Genomic DNA, 23,207 nt, shown 5'->3' on the forward strand with positions numbered 1-23,207 from the left:
CTCCATTCACGGAGCCCTGTAATGGTTGGACCAAATGTGTTCGCGTCTTCGATACTGGCAAGTCAAGGGTAGCTTGAGGAATGAAGCTGCATGTGTAAGTTGACCGAAGTTCTCCTTTAAAGTCTCACATGCTAGCGTTGCAAACTATGGTAAAATGGTCAGCTGCAGCCACACTCATACATGTAGAACTGTGTCCTCTATGTATAGGAATTGAATTGGTTAATTAAAAACATCATTTAACAGCTGAATCAGGTGCTTTTGTCATGTACTGCACCTTTGGATCAAACTACCCGTTCAAACGTTTCCTTTGATGGCTAACCTTTTTCTCTCTTCACTCTCCTTGTCTAACAGGGCAGCGAAAAGATCCCCTCTCCATCCAGTCGGCTGTACATGGAGACCCCCAGTTGGGCAGGTCAGTGTGTGTCTGTGTTTGTATGTATTTGCATGTGCCTCTTGTTTTTAGTGGACTCACACAATATGAGAACATTTGTATGTTCCTCATGCAGTGAGTTTGCAGATACCTGCACCAGACATCTACAGCACAATAACCCAGGTGTGTGGGTGTGTGTGTGTGTGTGAGAGAGAGAGAGTGTATGTGTTTGTGTGTAGTCTCCCACTCACGTTTGGGACCCAACAACTGCGTGAGGACCAAATTGCTGGACCCCAAAAATCATTACCATTATTGTTAAATGTTAAGGCAAAGTCCTGGGTTAAGGTTAGGGCAAAGGGTTAGAGTCAGGATAAGGTGAGGGTAGGGGTAAGTCTCAAAGAAATGAATGTAAGTCTATATAATGTCCCCACAAGTGATGAGAAGAAAGGTGTGTGTGTGTGTGTGTGTGTGTGTGTGTGTGTGTGTGTGTGTGTGTGTTCCGGGGGTTATCTTTGTGAGTGTGTGTGCAGAGAGGGAGAATGTGCTGACTGCAGTGCTTTGGTTCTGGGCATGCCCATTAGAAGTGGCTATAAATCCTGAGCGCAGTGCTCTCACTGTGTCAGCAGTCCAGCCAATGAATGGATATTAAACGCCACAAAAAAGCCTCTTTAATTCTGCCTGCCTCTGCCACACCGCTGCACACCCTCTTTCTCTTTATCTAGCTATCTATCCATCCATCCATCCATCCACCTTTCTTCTTTCTCTTGTTTTCTCTTCTCTGCCATCCTTCTTGCTTGTTTCCCTCTCTTGCTTTCTCTCCCTTCCTCTGTAATAATTGAATAATGCTGAAAAAAAGGAAGTGTACCTCAGCCCCACCAGCCCTGCTGTGGTAAAACTATCTATAGTTAAGTATCTGGTATCTTTTACTGACTAGCATCGGTGTTCTTTTTACAGCTAGTTATATGGGCCCTTTTATCTGAAATGTGTGCCTGTAGATGCTCCTTTCACTGTGTTTAGTATTTTTCAGAATAAAGTTGGACTAAGAAGGGCTGGGGGATGAGAACAATCTAGTGAGTTTGTTGATCAATAAGTAGATTGCCCTAAGATGTGAAGCATGCAGACGCAGTTGTTAATCATTCCGATACATTTTGAATGCAGAGATAACTCAGTACTCTGGTAAAATGTTGACTGTTGGGTTGAGACTTAGCCCTATGTTGGATGAAGTGTGGTTGTGCGGTTGTTTCGCACAAAGTGTTTTGCCATTATGTTTCCACTGTGTGCGTGGTGTCTTTTAGTGAGTCGTAAATGCTGGCTGTAAACGCTCAGTCCTAATGTTACCTTGCGTGCTCCCTGCAACTCAGCGCTCGCTTCCAAACCTCTGTGCAGCTTCATCATAAAAAATGTATTATTATTTCGATTAAATTTAAGCTTCTGAAGCGTGACCCCGGCTGTAGGTGTGGCCATCTGTCCTACTGGCGCATCAATACCAATCTAATAACAGCAGGAAAGATCAATCTCAACTAGCTTAGATCTGTGGAAATATACACAGTCCATGCGGTAGCCTTCACACCGCTCCACTGCAGATCATTTCTGAGTCCATGGAATGTATGCCTGTAACTGGGTTCAATTCAATATTTTGCTTGATCATAAAATCCTGCACAGACAAAGGGGATGAAATAGAAAACCGTACTGTGGATTTATTTGGATAGTATATACATTTATTAAACTATTATTTTAAGTGGCAATGATCTGAACAACTTAGAGCAAATACTGTACAGCACACTCATGAAATATTTTATAGTAGAAATTGGTTTAATCAATGTATACTGTGAGGGAGTGACAAGAATTTATAATAACGCACACACACAGACACACACACACGGTTCCTCCTCCCTCTCTACAATATCAATTACAGCTTGGCCTGGTTTAGCCTCTATCAGTGTTCTACAGCAGGGCTCCAGGCACAATCAAGGCTCTGCAGCACAATCAAACTGACATGGCAGCTAATTGTAAAGTTTCTAGCGGCTGAAAGAGAAGATCATTGATGGCGAGTTGGAGCTTCTTTGAAGCTCCATGTTGAGATGTTTGTTGGTGATAGAGTGCAAGATCTGTTGTAACAAAATCACTTTGATGTGTATAGATAGAGGAGTCCATATTGGCCTTTTATTTAACTTTAGTACCAAGGAAACTCTAACCCCTTGATTCCACCGTGCAGATATTTGTTACCTGCTGTGTGCATTGCTGTTTTGTTCCGTTTTTCACAAAAAACTCATATCCCACCGGGGGTGTTTCAGAAGTGGAGCTTCATGGCTGCCTGATGCTGTTGACTTGTGTAGATCATGTTTATTTCCCTTTGTTTTCTCTATTCCTACTGGGTTGACTATGCTACACAGATTAATCATTTCATTATTTGTCCGTTTACTGTGTTTATTGTTAATATTTCTGACTCTGTGGTGCTCTAGGGTCCGAGTCGGCACACCGTGTTATATTTTGAAAATTGTCTGCTGGCCGCTCCACTGCCTGACTTCCTGTCTGACTTGATCTGCTCTGTGCTGATTGACGCAGCAGTATTCTCCACAGAGCAGAGCAGAGCAGAGAGCCTGTTCCTGGATGCTGCTGAGACGTGCTGTGGCACAGCCAGTGGAAACACAATCATTGTCTAGAGGGCTGCGTTCCAGCGCCTCATCTCATGGCTGTGATGATCTTGGTAGAATTTGGGGTAATTGTATCATAGCTATTGTTGCCATTATTGTTTTTGTACAACCTGGGTTTGCAACCCACGTTTGCAACAAATGTGTCTATCATTCCAACAAGTTACATTCCAACAAGTAGAATGTCTATTTATTTGTGAATAATATTGAGACTGTTCTAACTCCACATGCATTATCATGAGATGATTATCAACAGCTGATAAACTTGATACACCGATTATTTAAAACTGCTGACTGGTTTCCTTTGGAGAGTTTATAACCACAGCTTTTAGTTTAGCTGATTAAATGTGTTGTCACGGTATATGACTGTGTTCATGGAAATGTATAAGATAACTGAAAGCAGCCTTATAATCATAAAATCAGAGTGTATGAACGGTGTGAATGTGCCTATGAAGGAGCATCTAATGCGTCCTTTAAATATCAGGAAAGATACTGCAGTTTGACTTTAGACCAGATTTTTGTTGGTCTATGGTGCTGTCATCTTCTGCTGCCTCAAGATAGCAATCTACCATCAGTGCACCTGACCAGACCTCATTTTAAGACCTAAACACCCAGGGGCGCACAGGTGGGTGCAAGTACATTTGCTAAACGCGGGGAATGAATGTGAAAATTCCAACTGTGTCAGTCTGAAACTAGAGACTGTGTGCTGCTTTCCGCTGAGTGCATGATATAGATAGAGCCCCTGGTTTTCTCTCCCGCAGATCACCCAGACCGAAAACCTCTCTATACCTTGTTCACTCAGGTCTTCCCAAACGCGATATGACAACTGAAAACAATACAACAAGCCACAATATGTTTGCTAAACAATGCTCATCATGACTGGTTCCACGACCTGACATCTTTTGTTGTTGATGTGGCATCAGCGCTCTGGCTTTGTGACTCTGCAGACTAAAGCTGGGCTCACACTGTGATCCCTCTGACACGATCTCTCGGGGAAGCAGACATAAACAAAATGGAGACTGGTGCAACAACTTGCTGTAGTGACAAGCAGCAGGGGAAAAAAAACTAATGCAGAAGGTCAAAGAAGGATAAGCAGAGACAACACAGGTTTTCTATTCTTGGCAATAACTGGATGTGAGATTTTAAGTTTCTCTTGACAGTAACATTCCAGCTAACTTTAGCCTCAAGGACTAGAATATTTACTGTTGCTTTACAGCATTTTCAGCTGCTCCAAACATGTCTGATATTATCTGGGCAGCCCAGATGAGACCTTGTGCAGTTCAGGTGGCATAAGACTTGATTTGTTAACCCCCATTACCAGATAATCCGATAAAATAACAGGGGGAAAAAAAAGGGGGGGGGGGGGGGGATTTCATCCCTGAAGAGACAATTAGCGTTATTTCTGTAATCTGGTCTACAAGAGTTTATGCTCCATGATAGTTATCTAAACTGGTCTGTTTGAATGCCTTAATAACATAGGTTGAAGGCCGGGTGTACACACTGACCAGAATAAAGAATGAAAACTCCTGTGGTGAATACACTGGTTTCCAACAGGGCTATTCAATGAGTTTGGTACGGTGGCCAGTTCATGAAACTCAGTCTTAATGAGAATATGAGAAGACATGTTTACTCATTCCAACAACATACTGAAGGAGTCAACAGGTGTGAATATATTGTTTCTTGTAATTGCAGAACTACTTCTGTGCATTATATTGTATGGGAATATAATGATACCAAAAACTCATGGCCTGATCATCACGATGTATAGTCCAGGATATGATATTTATCACAATATTCAAGAAAAAGAAAAAAAAAATACAGTCTTGTGATTGCAGAACTACTTCTGTGCATTGTATTATAGGGGTCCATGGCCTCTTTTAACTCACCACTTAGCTTGGTACACAAAAGGCTTTGGCGGATAAGGCAATGTATCAATCTCAGCTGCGGAGCCACAGCCGCCATCCTAGCGGCCAGGCCATGTTCCCTGTCCGCCATCGAGGGTTCACCATCCATCACCAGCATGCTGACAAGTTCCAAATCCAACTTGTTCTCCTCAAAGAATTAAGCAATTTTGGTGAATAAAATCTCACTGGTGGCATGAAATCCTCCCAAAAACACTCCCCATCCAAGAATCAATCATAGAGGCAAAGCTGTGCAACATCACTGTTGTCTGTCAATTCATCCGTGGCAAAAAACGTCACCTCAGCCAAAAGCGCCTCAAGAATGTCCAGTGCAAGGTACCTGACTCTTCTCATAGTTGACGTGTCAGCTATTGGAATTTGCTTGATCAAATCTGTTACACTTCTTAAAGTTCTCATCTGTAACCACCTCCTCAATTGATGCTAACATTCCCTCGTTGACAGTTTCTGATGCTGTCAACAGCATTTTCTTTTTGCCCAATATCCATGCCACTCATTACGATGCCAGCGTTGCTCTCTCTTGCTGCAGAAGTGTGACCTTACAAGTTTAACAAAGTCTGACTAGCAGGAAGCTTGAAAAGCCAGCGAGATTTTTTTTATGAAGATGCTGGGTGTGGGTGTTTTGACGAATATGCTACCAGCATGCCTTTGTGACTGCGACATAAATGATGTTTTTCCACTCTGTCAAGTACAGTGTATAATGCTTGGGGAGTTGGATACCTTTTAGGGTCGAGCAGGTCTCGACCTGCGAGGTCCCTATTGTTATTCCAATGACAACTTTTTTGGCCCTAATTATCACATTTTTGCTGCCTGAACATGCCCCAAAACTCATCAAACTTGGAATATACATCACACCTGCCGAAAAATGTCATAATGTCACTATAATCGAGGACAGAGCGTTTTGGCTTGTAACTGACATATACTTTGTCGCACATTCAAAAACCTTATATCCACGCATTCACTGAATTGTGCTGAATCTACGCCCATATCCACCTCCATTTTTTTTTTTTTTGCAAATTTTCAAAAGTTTGCAAACCTACTTTTTTGAACTCCTCCCAGGCGATTTCACTGATTTTCACCAAACTTTGTACACAGCATGTGTGGAGTCTCTTGACAAAAAAGTTATTAAAAAGAATTTTGATATTCCAAACAGTACTCAAGTTGAACAACTTCCCATGCATTTTGCTCAAAACATAAAGTGTTAAACATCGATTTGTCCAAATGACATGAAACCCAGGTGACTACTTGCCCATGAGCCACTAAGGCCCTGTGAAAATATGATAAACTGACTTTTTTGAACTCCTCCTAGGCCATTTGACCGATTTGCAACAAACTTTGCAAGTAGCATCTGTGGACAAAACATATCAAAAGCTTTCACCTACATCACACCTGGTGGCACGTTCCATTTTGATGCTTCGCCATAAAACCATCAACTCATTATTAACTTCCACATACAATTTGCCAGCTACTCCAAGTTGCTCAAACATGTAGAGGGTCTTGCCCTGAATACATCGACGTGGCACACCCTGACGGCAGCATGTGTGATGTACACTGCAAGTTGCAAGCAGCCCGTTCATCGCTGCTTGCAGCTTTAATATGAAAATATATTTGTGTTCTTTATGGCCATTGACACAAATAATAGTAATAATTAAGATGCTCATCACCAAAATCATAACTTTCAAGATCACAGAATCAATAATGAAACAAATTTAAATGGAAGTCTCCTTCAGTTACTTATATGTGCCCTTTCTGTCTATAGCCGTCAGCTCTGTAGTTTCCTAAAGAAGTGTACCTCTCTAGCACCCTATAAAGCTCCACGAAACTTGTCTTCTCAAAATGTTGTTATTAAGTGGAGAGTCCTCTGTTGCCCTGGGGTTGATGGAAGCTCTTGTTGTTCCTCTATTTGGCAAATTAATCTCTCTTCTGCACTGTTGTTTTACATTTGTCACATATATGCAATCAGAGTCAGATATGACAGTACAAGAATATACTGATAAAGAAAACACTGACTAAGACAAGAGGGGTTTGATCCAACATTCAGAGCAATGAGTATTGATCCATGGAAACAAACTAGTCAAAACAGTACCTGTGACACTGATTGCGCCAGGCTGATTGCTCCATGCTGTTTGGTGCAATTTGAGCCCACAGCCATTTGTTAATGTTGTGAAGCTGTAAGAGTTTGTTTCCACCTCATTAAAAATTAAAACTTGGCCTTAATGGTGATAGCGCAAGGCATCTGGTGAGCTGTTAAATCCACCCTTACATTATTAACATACTTACGAGGTGAAAACAATACCATCCAACGCTGCTGCGGATGGTAAATATCTTTAATTCAGTTACACATACTTGCCAGCACAAAAGAGTGAAAAATAATGGACAAAAACTGTGATAAGTGTTGATATGGAGGCATTCATTGTAAAGACACTTAAACAAAGAGAGAGAGAGAACTCAGGAGCATGAATGACAAAGGTTGTCTTTGTATTTGTTAAAGTGATGTCCAGTGTCTCTGAGCTGCTTTTAACACTCCCAGAAAGGCTATTACAATTAAAGGAGCGCAGTCCAGAGCGAAAGGAATGGAGAAGAGTGTGATGAGAGTAATAGAGGGATGTCAGCACAAAGAGTGGCGGAGATGCTTTTAGCCCTTCTCTGCAGGAGTAATGTCCAATTAGTGCTCCGTCTGAGTCCAGTGCTTCACACTGTCATCAGCATACAAGCATCAGGTTATAGCCCTCTGCAATGGGCCGATTGTCAGCTGCCATGGATCACAATCAGCGAGCGAGTCTTGTGGGCCATCTGGAGGAGAGCGGTAGTTCACACTGAATATTCAAGTTGTTTTACTGGTCATAATAGGCTGGCGAACTCTCTGACAATGAAACATCAAACATCATCATGGAAAAAAAACCTCCATGTAGGCCTTCATCAGCACACACAGACAGACTCAGTGCATCCTGCATCATATGTGCAGGATATTGTAGCTTCAGTCTATCTCTGTATCATCCCCTCTTGAGTTTACAAGAATTAAGGTAAAAACAATACAGACAGTTTGCAGGTGTGTTGGTGTGTCTGCCTCTGACCAGGCACCACCTCTGACCAGCAGGTGGTACCAGATATTTAACTTTTTCCTCATTTTCATTGCACCACTCTCTCACACTTTTAGCAAGATCACATTTGCAAGATTGTTTTAAAAATGCTGACTTGACATGTGTCACAGTAGTCAATCCTTGTTATTTCTGGTACTGTTAATTGCATTGCTGCAGACTGCCTTCCTATTTGGCCTTGACTCTGGCTTTGGGTTATTATAGCCTCAAGTCTCTGTGTCTTTTCTTGGTGGTCAGTGACATAGAAACTAAAGAGGATATGGGTTTCACAGTTACTCAGGCGACAGGGGGAACTGCATATTTTTTCGTAATTCTCGTTTGACCTGAGCTTGAAAAGCTCTCCTTCTCTAGACCTTTTTAAACATATTATTATTCTTTGCATGAGAAAAATCAGGTTGAAAATTGATTGTCACACTTTTGTGTCTCTTATTCGTTTTAACATTTTAAGCAATACATTTAATTGCAGAGATCTGAGGACAATGTGACATCTTTTGAATAGCAGCAACACAGTCATTTAGTCACACAGGTTTTGTACAACCACCATTTTATCACAAGCATCCAAAACACTTGTTATTAGAAATGTGGTTGAAGAGCTTCTATGAGATCAGAATGTCAAAGTTACTTTGCAAAGTCTAATAAAAATATATGATGCAAATGGAGCTTGTTTACAGCATGTATAATCTGTGTGATTTGTATCATTTGCTATTCTAGATTCCTGTCTAGTAATGTCACTCTGTCCTTAAGTCCCAGTAACAGACAAATCACCATCACGTCGCGCTAACAATAGTAGTCACTTCTGGTTTGACAAATGGCAGTTGATTTTCATTGTGGAGGTATGTGAAATTGGCTGACTCGTTTTTCTGTTGTCATCCTCAGCTGTAACTGTAATGTTTAAAGATATATTGCAAGACATCGTGGTCCAACTGATCTGACTTTGTAGCATCTTTTATATGCGCCCAACTGCAACACATCTGACTAACTGCAAGTTTTTTGTAAACTCAAGCTGTCAATTTTAGTCATGGCCAGAGAAATTATGTTTTGGAGTTGTCCATCTGCCTGTTATATTCTTGTGATTGCAGTATCTCAAGAACACCCCGGGTAATTTTTCAGATATGGCACAAATCTCCACTTGAATTCAAGTATGAACTGGTTAGAATAGAGTGGTCAAAGGACACTGTGACCTCCCAAAACACATGTTTGGCCATTACTCAACATTTCTTATGTACATATAAGTACAGCAAAATGTCTTCATGTGTAAATAACAATGTTATGGCAGGTAATATCCAAAAGGTCAAAGGTGAGCTTCACTGTGAAATCATAATGTTTGTACTAGCCATTATTCAACACCATGGCTCAGGAACAGCAACTTAAAGTGAAACTCTCGCAAAATGCAACCTAGGCTTTTTTTAAGTGAATGTATATGAGTAAAACCGTTGTGTAAAAGCATAATTACGACGAAAGAGACACTTTTAAGATTGACCGTATTTTCGTTTTTGGCTCAAATTCATTTTCAATGGGAGTGCATGGTGCACTTTTACGCTAGCATCAAAATCGCTATTTTTAAAACACTAAGAAGGCTTGACACAACATGAAACTTTGCTCATAGTATCACCAGTCATGCATTCCCCTTGAAAATTAGTTTGAGCTGAAAATGAAAATATGGTCAATCTTAAAAGTGCCTCTTTCATCGTAACTATGCTTTTACATGAAGGTTTGATGCATATACATTCACAACAAAAGCCTAGGTTGCATTTTGGTGAGAGTTTCCCTTTAACTGGTGCACAGAGGCATACAACCTGGGCCTCAGATATATGAGGTTTAACAACAGCTATTGATGAGACATGGCTTTTTGAGATGTATACACTTTTTTTTTCTTATTTTTCTATTTTAGCTCCCAAATTTAGCACTGGTATTAAAAAGCAAATGTTGCACATGGAATCAAAAATCTAACATTTTTGCAGATTTTTTAATTTTTTTGAATGTCATAATGAAAATCAATCCTGATGCTTTGACAACATGTGATGTTTCTCCAAGTAGTTTAATGAATTCTGCACTGACACACAATCACACTAACTTCAACCTGTAAGCCAAACAGGCAGCTGTTCAGCCCGTTGCAGTCACAAGCTGAAGCTGCTTGTTATAGGGTTAGTCTTCACCTGTTTGATGACCAGCAGCAGGGTGGGGTCATAGTTTAAATGCGCTGACTGTCTTACCATTCACTGAGTGACAGGGCATGTTTAAAAGCACTGTCATTACAAAATAATAAAGCCAAATATCAACATTTGTAATTACTTAAAAGAATATTCCACTAAAATCAGCTGCTATCACATCTTCAGGTTGGACTGCTCCACCTCCTCATTTCCTCTAAAGCTATTTCCTCACCACCTCTCTCCCTCTCCTTTCTTTGTATGTCTCTCTCTCTTTTTATCGCTCATTCATCATGTTGACAATGGGACGGCTACTTTTGTGAGATGGAGAAAAATGTTGAAGTCAGCATTTTGCTGTCTCTTTTTCTCCCTCACTCATCCCCCTTAGCCATCTAGACATGAGTATTTGACTTTGTCCATATGTATATGTTTATGCGTATTAATGTGTGTGTTCATGAGGAGGGCAGATGGGAGTCATTTCTGTTCAGTGGAAAGCACTTTACATGTGAGGACACAAATGGGATTTGGCTGCAGGTGCAGAGTTGCTAGTTATTGGGGAATTGATTCACATTTGCTGCCTTAATTTCATACAGAGAGACACACACAGACCCACATTTATGCAGCGGTGTGCCTTCCAACAGAGCGATTTTGACTATGGTGTCATTCTACGACTCATATAACTCAAAACCAGAGGACAGCAGAATGTTAAAAAACATGCATACACACACACACACACACACACACACACACAAACAAACAAACAGTGTTGTACAAATGTTTTTCCATCTAACCATATGTCACATCCATTTCACCCTGATTTGGTGTGAATGCTGCTTCTGCGTTGTCGGAAGACGTGTGTGTGTGTGTGTGCGTGTGTGTGTGTGTGTGTGTGTGTGTGTGTGTGTGTGTGTGTGTGTGTGTGTGTGTGTGTGTGTGTGTGTGTGTGTGTGCGTGCGTGTGTGTAAGTGCATGTAAAACAGAGAGAAAACTTCCCTGCAAGTCATTTTGGTGCCAATTTGCTCATTTTCTCCAGTGAAGCCAATAAGTGACGCACTACCCCCGCTTTCATTTTGAGAGGGAAACCTTTGCTCCCTATTCTGTGTGTGTGTGTGTGTGTGTGTGTGTGTGTGTGTGTGTGTGTGTGTGTGTGTGTGTGTGTGTGCATGTATATAGGTACATACAAGCCTTTGTGTGTGAATGTATCTGATAATTTGACTTTGATGAAAATAGCGTAATTTTTCTGCTAAATGGAGTGCAGCTTTAGAGGAAACAGGATTGTGTCGTGGGAATAAGATTGAATCCATGATATCAATTTGGGTCTTCTCTCCTTCGATTGGCTGAGTCCTCACAGGCACTGTTATTAATGGGATGTCATCTGTTAGCTTTGATTTGGGATGGTTGTGAGCTCCTTCACTAAGTGTGTGTGTGGTTCTGTATATTTTTGTTTGTCTTTCCTTTTCACAGATACTCATGTTGACATGTTATTCTCTGTGTCCCCAGTCTCAATATTTCAGATGCTCATCATATTATACATGCAATACAACATATATGTTTGACCAAAGACCTCAAGTGGTCATGTAACTTACTAATCAAGACTTTAACTCTGACTGTGACAGATCACGGAGCATCACACAGTATAGTGCCCGTGCCAAATGTGTCTGTTAGAGGTCTTGGCTCTTGAACTGCTGATAGCAGCCTCCACACTGACAGTTATCAAAACGTGAACAGTGAAACTGAAATTAGCTTGAACCTCGTTAGTGATAGCGAGTGCTGACATGGCTGTGAGTTTAAGGTATTGTAGGGCTACACCTAACGATCAATGAATCATCATTCATTATTGTTTTTTTTTTCATTAGTTGATTAATCCATCAACAGATTACATGACTGATGATACAATTTAACCATAATAAAATGTTATATATTTAATTATTCAATTTAAGCATTATCTTATAATTTCCACGTCACTGCAGTGTTATGGCATTAATAATAACAAAAGAAACACACTGGGCCTTGAATCCAACAGTATTGTGACATGTAAATTAATAATAATGATGGTATGTCATAAACATCCTTTCTCTGAGCTACAAAATCAGTATTTCTACCTTGATATAGGGCTGGACAACATGTATGATATGTTCTGTTATTGTGATATGAGACTATACAGTACATATACATATATGTATATTGTCTTTTTTATTTATTTTGGATATCATTATATTGTGATATGACTGTTTTGTTTCCTGGTCTTTAAGGCTGAATGCCAGTAAAGTCATGTCATTATCTAAACTGACCAGTCTGTGTTCTTGTTCCAATACATGTCTTTACCCAACTCACCGTTATATCCACATTACTGATCATAATTCATCAGAAATCTCTCGATGTTAGTGTTTTGTAAAAGTACCAATAGTCATTGTCACAATTTTTCTGCAATATTGATATCAAGTAGTAGTTAATAATATTGTTATGTTTGATTTTGTCACCCAGTTCAAGAATTCATGAAGAGCTTTTGAGGATATTTCCAAAACCATGTATGTGTGTATCACAATATTGCCTAAGGATATTTTGATATTATTTTAGGGTCAGGTTGTTGTTTTGAGGATAGACATTTAATTTCTTGTCCATATCTGCAAGTTCACAAAAATACCAGGGGGGACTAAGCTGGATTCACACACCCAGCTTACTGGAATGCTATTACCATTGTTAGACCACACTGAAAGTGGGGAGGACAAAAAGTGTTGCAATCTTGGCTTAGTGTCAGCTCTTGGGTTAAGTCCCATGTGACCAAGTGTCAGGGCTCATCTGTTTTAAGGTAAAGTAAGGTAATCTACAGACATAATGTAGCATAACTTACTTAAGTTTTATTCTTAGGAGGTTGACGTTGCATAATTATAATTGACAAAGGAGCCTTTCTCATGCAAAACAGATGCTAGAAGGAGAAGAAGACCATCGCACTGTGCAACTTACCATGCTGCCATATTTGAGTTGGAGTGAGAACATGCTGGCATCTGATACATTTAAACTAACGCCTGTAGCAAGCTAAAGTTAGTACATCTTATTTTTCATGAGCCACTTGATCAAAAAACACACCATACAGTACCATATCTACTGAACTGAATTAATATTAAATCATTCAGAACTAAATTATTGATATGCATGAAAGTTTAACTCCATAAATCTAGCAAAACTAATGTGATGTGAGCTTGATTCAGAAAAAAAAAAAACAGGCTCAATGGTCTGTTGGTCCCTAACCCTATAAAAACCATAGCTCTAGATTGTACTGTTTAGTACATCGTACAGGTTGGTAGTATGACTGCGTGTGTGTGTGTGTGAGGGCTTCTCCTGATTAGGCTTTTCCTCCCCTCCTTAGTCATGTTGATAAGGCTTAGTTGGAACTCCTTAATCTTCATTAAAGATTGAAGTGAAGGTGGAGGAAAAACTTAGCAGAGGGAAGACGACAATTAAATTTTAAACTGGGAGATAAGGCCCTATCGCTGGCTCCCACCTTCCTGCTCAGCTCTGGTCCACTCAGATGGGGTGAGTGGTCGCACATATTATATGCTTTTATCCAGTAGAGGTGGACTGTGGGAGGATGGGCTGAAATGGATCACCTCTCATTTCTGGCTGCCCAGATAGCAGTGGGCGGCCCTTGAGCCATGCCAACCAGGCCACTGCCAGCACCATTATCTTTTTAATTATGCCTCGTCCATTGGCTCCACGAGGAAGTCCCAGAGTTGCAGCACAAGAGGAAGAGTGCTTTAATAAATGTTAGCTGTATCCTTATCGACGCCAGCTCATGTCTGCTGCTTCATCACTTACTGTGTAGTCCCTACTGGACTGAAGTGTGTGTATGTGTGCAAAGCTAGCGTGCTTGCATTTGTGTGTAGAGGCATTTGTGTGTAGAGGTGACACTTGGCATTGTTTTATTTCCTCTCTGTGTATTTTGTTCTGCTCCTTTTCACCTGTAAATACAGATGTGCAACAGATAAAGTACATGTTAGAATAAAGAACCGACGGATGGTGCATTCAGGGTCTCTGCCAGTGTATTTAAAAAGACCAGCGAGGCTGAAGCATTGTGGAATGATTCATGATGTATTTTTAAGATGTTTTTGAACTTAAATACACTAAACAAGTTGCACAGTCCTGAAGAACATCCTCCCAATTTCAGAGGGCTGCACTTGTTACGTCACTGAAAGTATTTGGCTCACATTATCAGCTCTATTTATCACCTAGAATTTCACAAATACCGGTTAATAGCTGTTATATATGTTTCCCAGTATTGGGCTGATAATTTGTCAGTAATTTGTCAGTAATGAAGTGGATTAGATGCGGAATCATTGACTTCAGCCCAGGCTCACTAAGGTAGACTGACCTTTAATTTGGACCAGCTATTCTCATTTGACTGACAAGCTGCTTAACCTTCACCATTATGTAGAAACTTTGAAACAAATCCCCTGTTTGTAACAATTTGCGAGATGTAATCTAGGCACTGACAACAAACACAGCTGATTACGCCATGTCTTGAAAACTTGTATTTTGAAGTGAACACGTATGTAAAGCTGTGATCCTACCCTCTCACTGAAGTTACATAATGTAGAAACAAATGATATGTGGCTGTGACAGAGACCCAATTACCAGACCCTGTACCATCAAAATGATTTTGAAGCTGTTTGTGTTCACATCAACAGGTGTGTACTCTGCAGCATTGTTATATCCCACCCCTTTAATGTTGTACACATCAGGGAGTGTTTTCAACACAATTAAAGAACTACTTAATAAATAATACCCCCCACACCACTACCACAACCATTATAAATCCATCATAACGACAGAACATAGTGCCTCCTGGTTTTACTCAATAATTGATGAAGACAAATTCCTCCAGGCGCTAATTAGATGAACAGGAAATTAGTATTTATTAGGCCTTTGGTAAAGGTCATATTGAATATTTGCAGCATTCTTGTCTTCCATGCAGCACTTTCACGATTGCACAAAAGGTTTAAATAGAATGTCTATTGCCCAATACAGTCAACAGTGTTTGAATGGTGTGGAAGTAGAGTGGGGCTAGAGAGGGAAAAAGCTAGACAGAAAATCTGTCTGCCATTGTGTTTTTACAACTGAAATTACAATGGAGGGAACAGAGCTCTGTGTTATCTATGTGTATGCAGGTAATATACAGTTTTTAAACTGCTTCAATGCAAACCAAGGCAACGAGCGTGATACCACAGATACATCACAGAACTGCAGACACATTGTTTTTTCTTCATGTGTGGCACCAAGTGAAATTTCACTTAATATCAAACATAGATCCATGTTGTGTTAAACATGTGCTTTTTGCATATTAAAGAATGAATACTGTGCATATTTCACCAAGTCTGATTCTTTAGTTTGAAATGGCTGCAGTGGACATGACTGTGATGTCAGGCTGAGGGACGCCACTGATTGTGGGTCCGATCACTGTAAATACTGCAGTGGTTCACTGTCCTCACACTGATAAAGGATAACGTTATATGGAAAAAAAAATAATAATAATAATAACAAGTGTTTTCCAACCTCCACCTAAGACACATGCAACTTGTTTTCTGTGCCAGAAATATGCACTTTCTTCATCATCCTCTCTGTTGTGGCCGTAATTCATGATTCACTGTAGAGGACCATTGACAACACAGCTGATAATACACAATATCCCACCTGTGAAACTAACGGCTGATTAGCGCAGTATATGACACATTCCTGGGCCATGTTACGTAACCTGCTAACACTTAATAAATGCATCTTGCATCTAGAGCGCAGAGAGAAATTAAACCTCCCCTGGAAGAACGTGGATAGTTTTCATTTCATTTAGGACATGAGCAGTCGTGCACTTCAGCCTCTTGTGGTCGAAATGAGTATTACAAAAACAAAAACAGAAAAATGATTCTAACCTATTTTTCTCCTTCAGGGAATTGTTATAAAGAGCTGTAAATGTTACATAGCATCTGCCATTCCTATATTCTGGCTGCAGAGTTAGTGATTGTGGGCTATAAAGAAGGCTGCAAAATGATGATAGTGATAGGTAATGCTACATGTACAGTTACACAAACATGTAACTTACTTCAGTAGATAATGCAGTAACAAACACGTTACCTTCTAATGGCAGGAATCGTGTAATGTGACAAGTTACTTTTAATAGTATCGTTGCCCAACACTGGATATCAAAAAGTTACATCTGACGTTACTTCCAAAAGGTGCAGATCTCAATCCGGCATCTTAATCTCCAGAACCATCTCTCCATTGAAGCGGCACCCTCAAGTAGGCACTTTATCACAGGGAGCAGCAATGGAGCTCCTGCTCCATCACCCAGAGATTAAGTCACTCCACCTTGGTCCTCGCCCCCCCAGCCAGGGAGGTGCAGCACTAGTGCTGCCAAGTTTGGCCAATGCTAATGCTATTCCAGCTAACCTGGTGACCACCTTGCACCGATTTCCAACATAACTAGTTGATTGCAACAGCTGTGTAGTAAGCAGCGATCTTAAAATAATGATAGGAGGTGATCTGTTGTTAGGTGTTTAATACCCCTGGGTGCTATCACCTATTAGCCCCATTCACACTGCCGACTGTATTCGGGAATCCTGCGCCAATTCTCTGCACCCTCCTCTGTGTAAAAGTTTCACATGCGGAAAGAGGGGAAATTTCGCTCCGGCGCTAATCCGCCTCTGCAGGTAGTATCAGGGCCACATTATTGGTGAATTGCCCTGAGCGGGGGCAACTTACGTGAGGAAAACAAATACCACAACTGTACATGGAGAAGTGTCTGTCCTCCTATCTGTCCTGCTGACTCTGTCACATTTCTGCCCAAAATTACAGCATCTTTTGTGTTGAAAATAAATCACCGCGCCTGTCAGCCTTCCCGATCGAGACTTCAGGGAACTTTCCCCCAGAAAACTGCCCTGCTCAATTCTGTCCCTGCGAGTGAGGGAGTCAGACAGCGTCCTGTTTACTGATGGTGATTATGTAATTATGTAATTTAGCGTAAAAAAACGTAACTGTGTCACTTTCCAGGATATTTGGTGGGTCAGGATCTCAATCACAACACATTATAACAGTATCCATATGATTATAAACTGTCCGCGGGTTTAGATTAACTGGAGGACACCTGGGAAACACCGACGTCATCAACATTAGGAGCCACAGCGCTGGCTTTCTGTGTAAAATGGGCTATTGTCTCTCCACTGGCAAGGTAGTTGATCTAAGTGAACTCATTCCACCTCTCATTGACCTGCATCCCAAAGTTGCATCCCATCAATAAAGTTGTTCTAATGTACATGGGAAGGTATAATATCACTGCTAGAATTTCCTGCGAAATACATGCAGACCTTGAGTCCCTCTGCTTCACAACCGACAGTCTTGGAACACTTTCTTACATTTTGGCTACATGATGGCTCCACCCAAAATGTTTCCGCATATCTGAATGTGTCCAAAATGTCTCCATTACTGATAAAAACTGACCAGCTGACCATTCTACTTATTCTAAATCATTTTAGAGCTAAATTAGGACAAAATAGATTCCTTCAATAGGTCCCAGTGGTTTGAGGCACCAGATTGATTCTTGTTAACTCCCCTGTGGGTAAACCATTTGAGCATGCAAAACGCTTGGTAGTGATTTAGGATGCTGATTTTTTTTTTCTTGCTCTAGGCATGTACCTACATCTACTGTCCTTGCTTGACACAGATCTTCAAACCCGATCTTCATTTTGATTTCAACTGCACACCTGTAAAGTTTTGCGTCGGTATCTTGCACTGTTGTGATGCTATAGGGCTGACATAATCTGTACACAGACAGACACATAGACACCTGGCAGAGAGCCCACTACTGATTGTGGTAGTTCCCATGACAATAGGTTTACATTGTGCCTTAATGACACTTACACAGACACACACACAGAGTGAAAACAGCACAACTGATAATAAGTCTGAAAACAAGTTTAGCCTTTAAGAACCAGAGTTAGAGGTTGAACTACAGCTGAGTTAATAAATCATTTGAAGCTGTTAACATTGAAGGATCTTTGGTCACATTGTTTGTGTAGATGTACCTTGCAAAGGACATCTTGTGCCATCTGCCCTTCAAGACTCATTGATTCATAACTACACTGTTCGAACTGCCATTTTTCAGTAAAAAAAAAAAAAAAGAAGGAAAAAAAAAAATCTCATTTTGGCCACAAAGTGTTATATGTTCTTCAGATACCTTTCCATGACAGTGGCAATGATAGTACAACAACATGTTGGCTGAAGTCTCTTTATGCTACTCACAAAAAATAAATTATATAAATTCAATTTTATAAATTGGTAGTTGTAGTAGAGTGTGAAGGATGAATTTAGTACTCTCACAGCCTGATGACAAAAAAGTTGCTCTATAGGTGATGTCTTTTTTTTTAACCTCCACCACTTAGTCGAAGGATCTCACCTCACTAATATCATTGATACTTGGTAGATAGGTACCAGTGAGTTTAGCCTCCCTTTTTTTTTTTTGTTTTCTTTATCAGAGCGGTGATTTGTGAAGGCCAGGACAGGTTCTCTGTGATGATGATTCCCAAGAACCTAAAAATGTTAACCTGCTCCACAAACACACACACACACGCACACACACAAACAAACAAACACATTTACTTTTACAACAACACATTATTGTTCTGCTGAATTATTAGATGTTGGTGAGCGAGCCTCATGCTGTCACTCCGCCATGTGATAAAGTGAGCATAAAACATGATGAAGCTATGTGATCAGACAGGAGAGGCCAATGACTGAACAAGATTTTGATGGCCTTATTATTCTAACTTTGATTCATGGTAATTGACCTCTAAGCACAGCAAATCATAATTAATGGTGAAGGGAAAAGACCAGCCCCCTCTCTCTCTTTGATTTGTCTTTCCACTTTCCACTGTCAACAAAAACCAGTACGGTCAGAACAGCAGATACTGGACCTCAACTGAAAGTCCACAGACGATATCTGAAGGTGTCCAAGCTACTGATGACAAGAACACAATTTACATAGCTATATAGATTCACAAGCCTAATCTAGACAAACTACCTCTAGCTGCTAACAGAAAAAAAAAAATATATATATATATATTCAGTCATAAGTCATAATCTACTCATCTCCAACACTTCCAAATTCCAGATCCCAAATTCATTTGAAAATACCTTCTTAACACCTTAATAAAGGGAATAAATACAGCCTTTAAAGTCTTATTGCAGCTACCTTCATTCATACTGATGATGATGGACAACCAACAAACTTTAATAGACTTTCTGATGCTTGTCTATTCTCCCTATCCCAGGGAGAAGAGTAGATGCCATCATTCTTTAATCATTTCTTGATACTCTTGTTATGTTAATCCTGCATTAAGTAATGGCAGATCCAATCAGAAAGGCTGGTCTCAAGTGCCAAGCTAACTTTCGTCCTCACACTACCACTCTGTGCTCAGCTTACAGCAGCTCACTTTTTTTTTTTTTTTTTTTTTTCGTAGCTTTTTCCTCTCAGGTCAATGCCTGGTAGCTTTCCCTGCTGAATTATCCTCCACATATTTGTAATGTAAAGCCCCGTCTTTGAATTTGAAATGAAGTCTCCGTCTGAGTGCCGTGCTGTCAAATTCACTCTCACCTGTTTTCAGTTTTACATTCAGAATGCATCAATTTCAGATTTTCCAAAGTCTGACCTGCCAATTCTGTCCAATTCTGATGTTCTTTTTCTGATAAACATAACAGCATAAACAAACATTTTTTTGTAACTTCTGTTAATGTAAAATTCAATTGTATGTATTGTAAATAACTAATCAAAATAACATACTTTGCACTGTCTATCATTAAAATGTCTATGTGGATTTTAGCTCACTCTTATAAGCATTTATGCAGGTATATCTCAGACTCTTACAGGGAAGATTTAAAACTTAAGGAGTCTGTCTGTAATGTGCTGCACTTCACATGTGATGGTAATAAAGAGTTTGCTGCTCAAGGGAGTGTGAAATTCAAAACCCACAGCCAGAATGTTTTACACATTACACATCCTTTTAACAGCTGGAGCAACATCCTTGTTCAGATTTGTATCTTCTATGTTCCTCATTCTTATGATAATTGTTTTTTGCCTACCTTTTTTTTATCTCCTCCAACAAGAAAGTGTTGAAAATTACATGATTATATTGTTTATTAAATTAAATCAAATTAAATTAAAAAACTGGAAGCAGTTTTCCAAAATGTAGGCTTTACCCAGGTACACTAGAGCATGTGGAACAGTGACTCAGTGTTCAGTAAAGAGCTCATATATGGTGGCATGTTGCCCTTCAAGCCTTCAAGAAACATATACCAATGACAGTCATGTCTTACTGTTAAAGGTGCCCACCCAAAAGAAGTACTTCTGTTTCTGTACAAATAACCAATTTGTGTGTTAATATGAAATTTCATCCTGCCAGATACCCATATTTGTATTAAGAAACCCTTTCAATACTGTGTTATCATCAAAATCGAAACACACGAAGAAGGAACACTTCAGTGCAATGCTGATGCTGCAATACATTTTATGCTTTTATTAGTGGTTATATTTTCCCTTTAAAGGTTTTTCAAACTGTACTAAAGACTGGGTGATCTATAGTCTTTAAAATATTCTCATTCAAGTCAAGTTGAGGCATAAATATCATTTGATAACAGGGTGGCTGCTTGAATTGCTATGTACCAAGTGGGAAATGCATTCTATGTGTTGTTACGCCCACTTTAAGTTATTTACAATGGTAAAAAAGGACATGATTGGTTGTAATCCAGGGCACAGAGCAGCTGCAATAGGTTGTTACTACATTTACAAGAAATGATATCTTTATTTTATTTATAAACCATCTGTGAACAATGTATTAAATGTCTCCACAAACAAACACGATGCAGCAAACTCTTATAAATTATAGAAAAAAAAAATAGACAATATAATGTTATCTCTAGCCATGTAAATGTCATGCCTCATTATGCTATAGACTACAAACACCTCTCTGACCATGATTGTGATTATTTGGGTACAAGAAACATAACATTTTCACAAAGATATACATGCTGTTACTACTGACGTGTTTAATCCCATTTGATCAAATAGTCACAACAGCCTGCACGCTCTCCTGCAGATGGCAATCAGTTTTTGGTATATGGTATAAGTAATCTATAAGCATCTATATATAGTTATGATGTGTGTACCACAATGGGCAACTAGCAATTTCTAAAGTCACCTGTTTAATAGGGTTAGGATTAGGGTTAGTGTTGATAATGTTTTTACAGAACTGTCTTGGAGTCTCTGCTGCCACTGCGCCTTCAGCATGCTACCCCTCGAAAGCTGCAACGTTTTTTTTTTTGTTTTTTTTTGTTTTTTTTTATATTTCAGTCTGAGTCAAGATGAAACAAACATGTCTGAACAAATACAGGAGAGTTAAACACCAGGTTGTATTAATAAGCAGGCAAGTTTTTAACTTACTGATTTGGCAGAAATATTGCCATATTTAAAAGAAACAATACACTATCGTATTCAGTGTTGTGCCTAAACGCGTTCAGTGAATGATCGTTCATGAACTTATTCATATTTTGGGCAAACATGAACTGAACGTACTGTATTCTGCCCGATAAACATTATAGTGAACGTGAAGCGCTCTTGCAAAGTTTTACTTCATTCAAGAGAGTGCCATTTCCGTACAGCCTTTCTATACTTTTTTGAATTTAAAAATCATCAGCAGGTACTCTAATGATTTATTTGTTTATTCCTACATCACTGGATGAATATCCAAGCATTTAAATCAATATTGAATTGATATTGAATCGAATTGAGACCTAAAGAATCGAAATCGAATTGAATTGTCAGGTTCTTAACAATTCCAAGCCCTACTCTGCCTCCACCATTAATACGGCATCTTCGTATGATTACTTAAAACAGCTTTATGAAAAGGTCAGTGATGTTCCAGGTGGGAAAATTCTTACTTTTCTGTGTAAACTTTGCCCGCTGGCCTGCATCTCCCAGTTGCAGCTGGATATCGTCAGAGAGCTGCAGTTTCAGTGATAAAATTGATCAAATAATAGCTGTCTGTGGTTCCATATGGGCTGTGGTAATAATTTAGAAAAATAATAGCTCGCAGCAACATATTGAAAAAAAAAAGAACTACGACCTAGTTTATTTTGGAACTGTGAACTTAGTTCACAATTTTGAATTAAGAACTATGAACTGAACTGGTTCATTTTAAAATGTGTGAACTGAACTTTGAACAAGTTCATGAGGACAGTGAACTTTCCCAACACTGATCTTATCTCTAGTTACAGATAGTGGATGGATGGAAACCTTACCTGCATATATTTGTGTTTCCTCACAAACTACTTTGATCCACACACATCAGTGTGCTTTTCCCTTCACTTCCTGACTTCCTTCTCCACCTCTGGTTAGGCATAATGTCTGGCTTGTCCCGTGTCACATCTTTCGGTGTCATTCTACCTGTAGCATATATGTGTTTTCTGTGGATTTTATTCGCTAGCAACATTTTTTTCTGCAGTAAAGTTGCACAAAAACAGACATGTTCAGATGAGATGAGCCACATGTAGAGGAAGCTTGTTGGTAATGACTCCATCTTGAAACTATTTGTATCCTGTCATCCCTCCTGGTTGTATTACTTCTGCTATGTGGTGGTCCACTGACACAGCTTTGCTGCATATTATATATTCCAGTGAGTCAGTGAATCTTTATTTCTCATTCATTGTTGCTCCTGTTTCCTCTGTCTCTTGCTCCTTTACTCCTTTGTTCACTCATTTAAGTCCCTCCTCCTGGCCCCTCTTCTATTCCATCAGGGCTTCATCCTCGTGATTAGCAGTGGGGAGTAGACAGAGACAATAGGAGAGGAGGGGATTGAACACTGGGATGTATATACCTGATGGATGTACTCTGCATGTTACCTCCTCTTCTCTCTACACTTTTGTCATTTTTTTCTGTCCTCTATCTTACACTCTTGTTCTCCTATCACTAACTATTTGCTTTCTCT

At 39.7% G+C, this 23,207-nt stretch overlaps 1 protein-coding gene across 4 annotated transcripts in view; it reads left to right on the forward strand.

Annotated features, from left to right (window-relative positions):
• LOC119009647 (RNA binding protein fox-1 homolog 3-like) overlaps positions 1-23,207 on the forward strand; it is a 504,213-nt gene that overhangs the window by 178,759 nt on the left and 302,247 nt on the right. For all 4 annotated transcript variants that reach the window (XM_037081113.1, XM_037081116.1, XM_037081117.1 and 1 more), the window contains exon 3: positions 352-412. In XM_037081113.1, coding sequence (XP_036937008.1) covers positions 391-412 — 22 coding nt within the window. In that variant the 5' untranslated portion in view covers positions 352-390. The remainder of the gene's footprint in view (positions 1-351; positions 413-23,207) is intronic.

This window comes from Acanthopagrus latus, chromosome 20, assembly GCF_904848185.1.
Source record: "Acanthopagrus latus isolate v.2019 chromosome 20, fAcaLat1.1, whole genome shotgun sequence".
NCBI lineage: Eukaryota > Metazoa > Chordata > Actinopteri > Spariformes > Sparidae > Acanthopagrus > Acanthopagrus latus.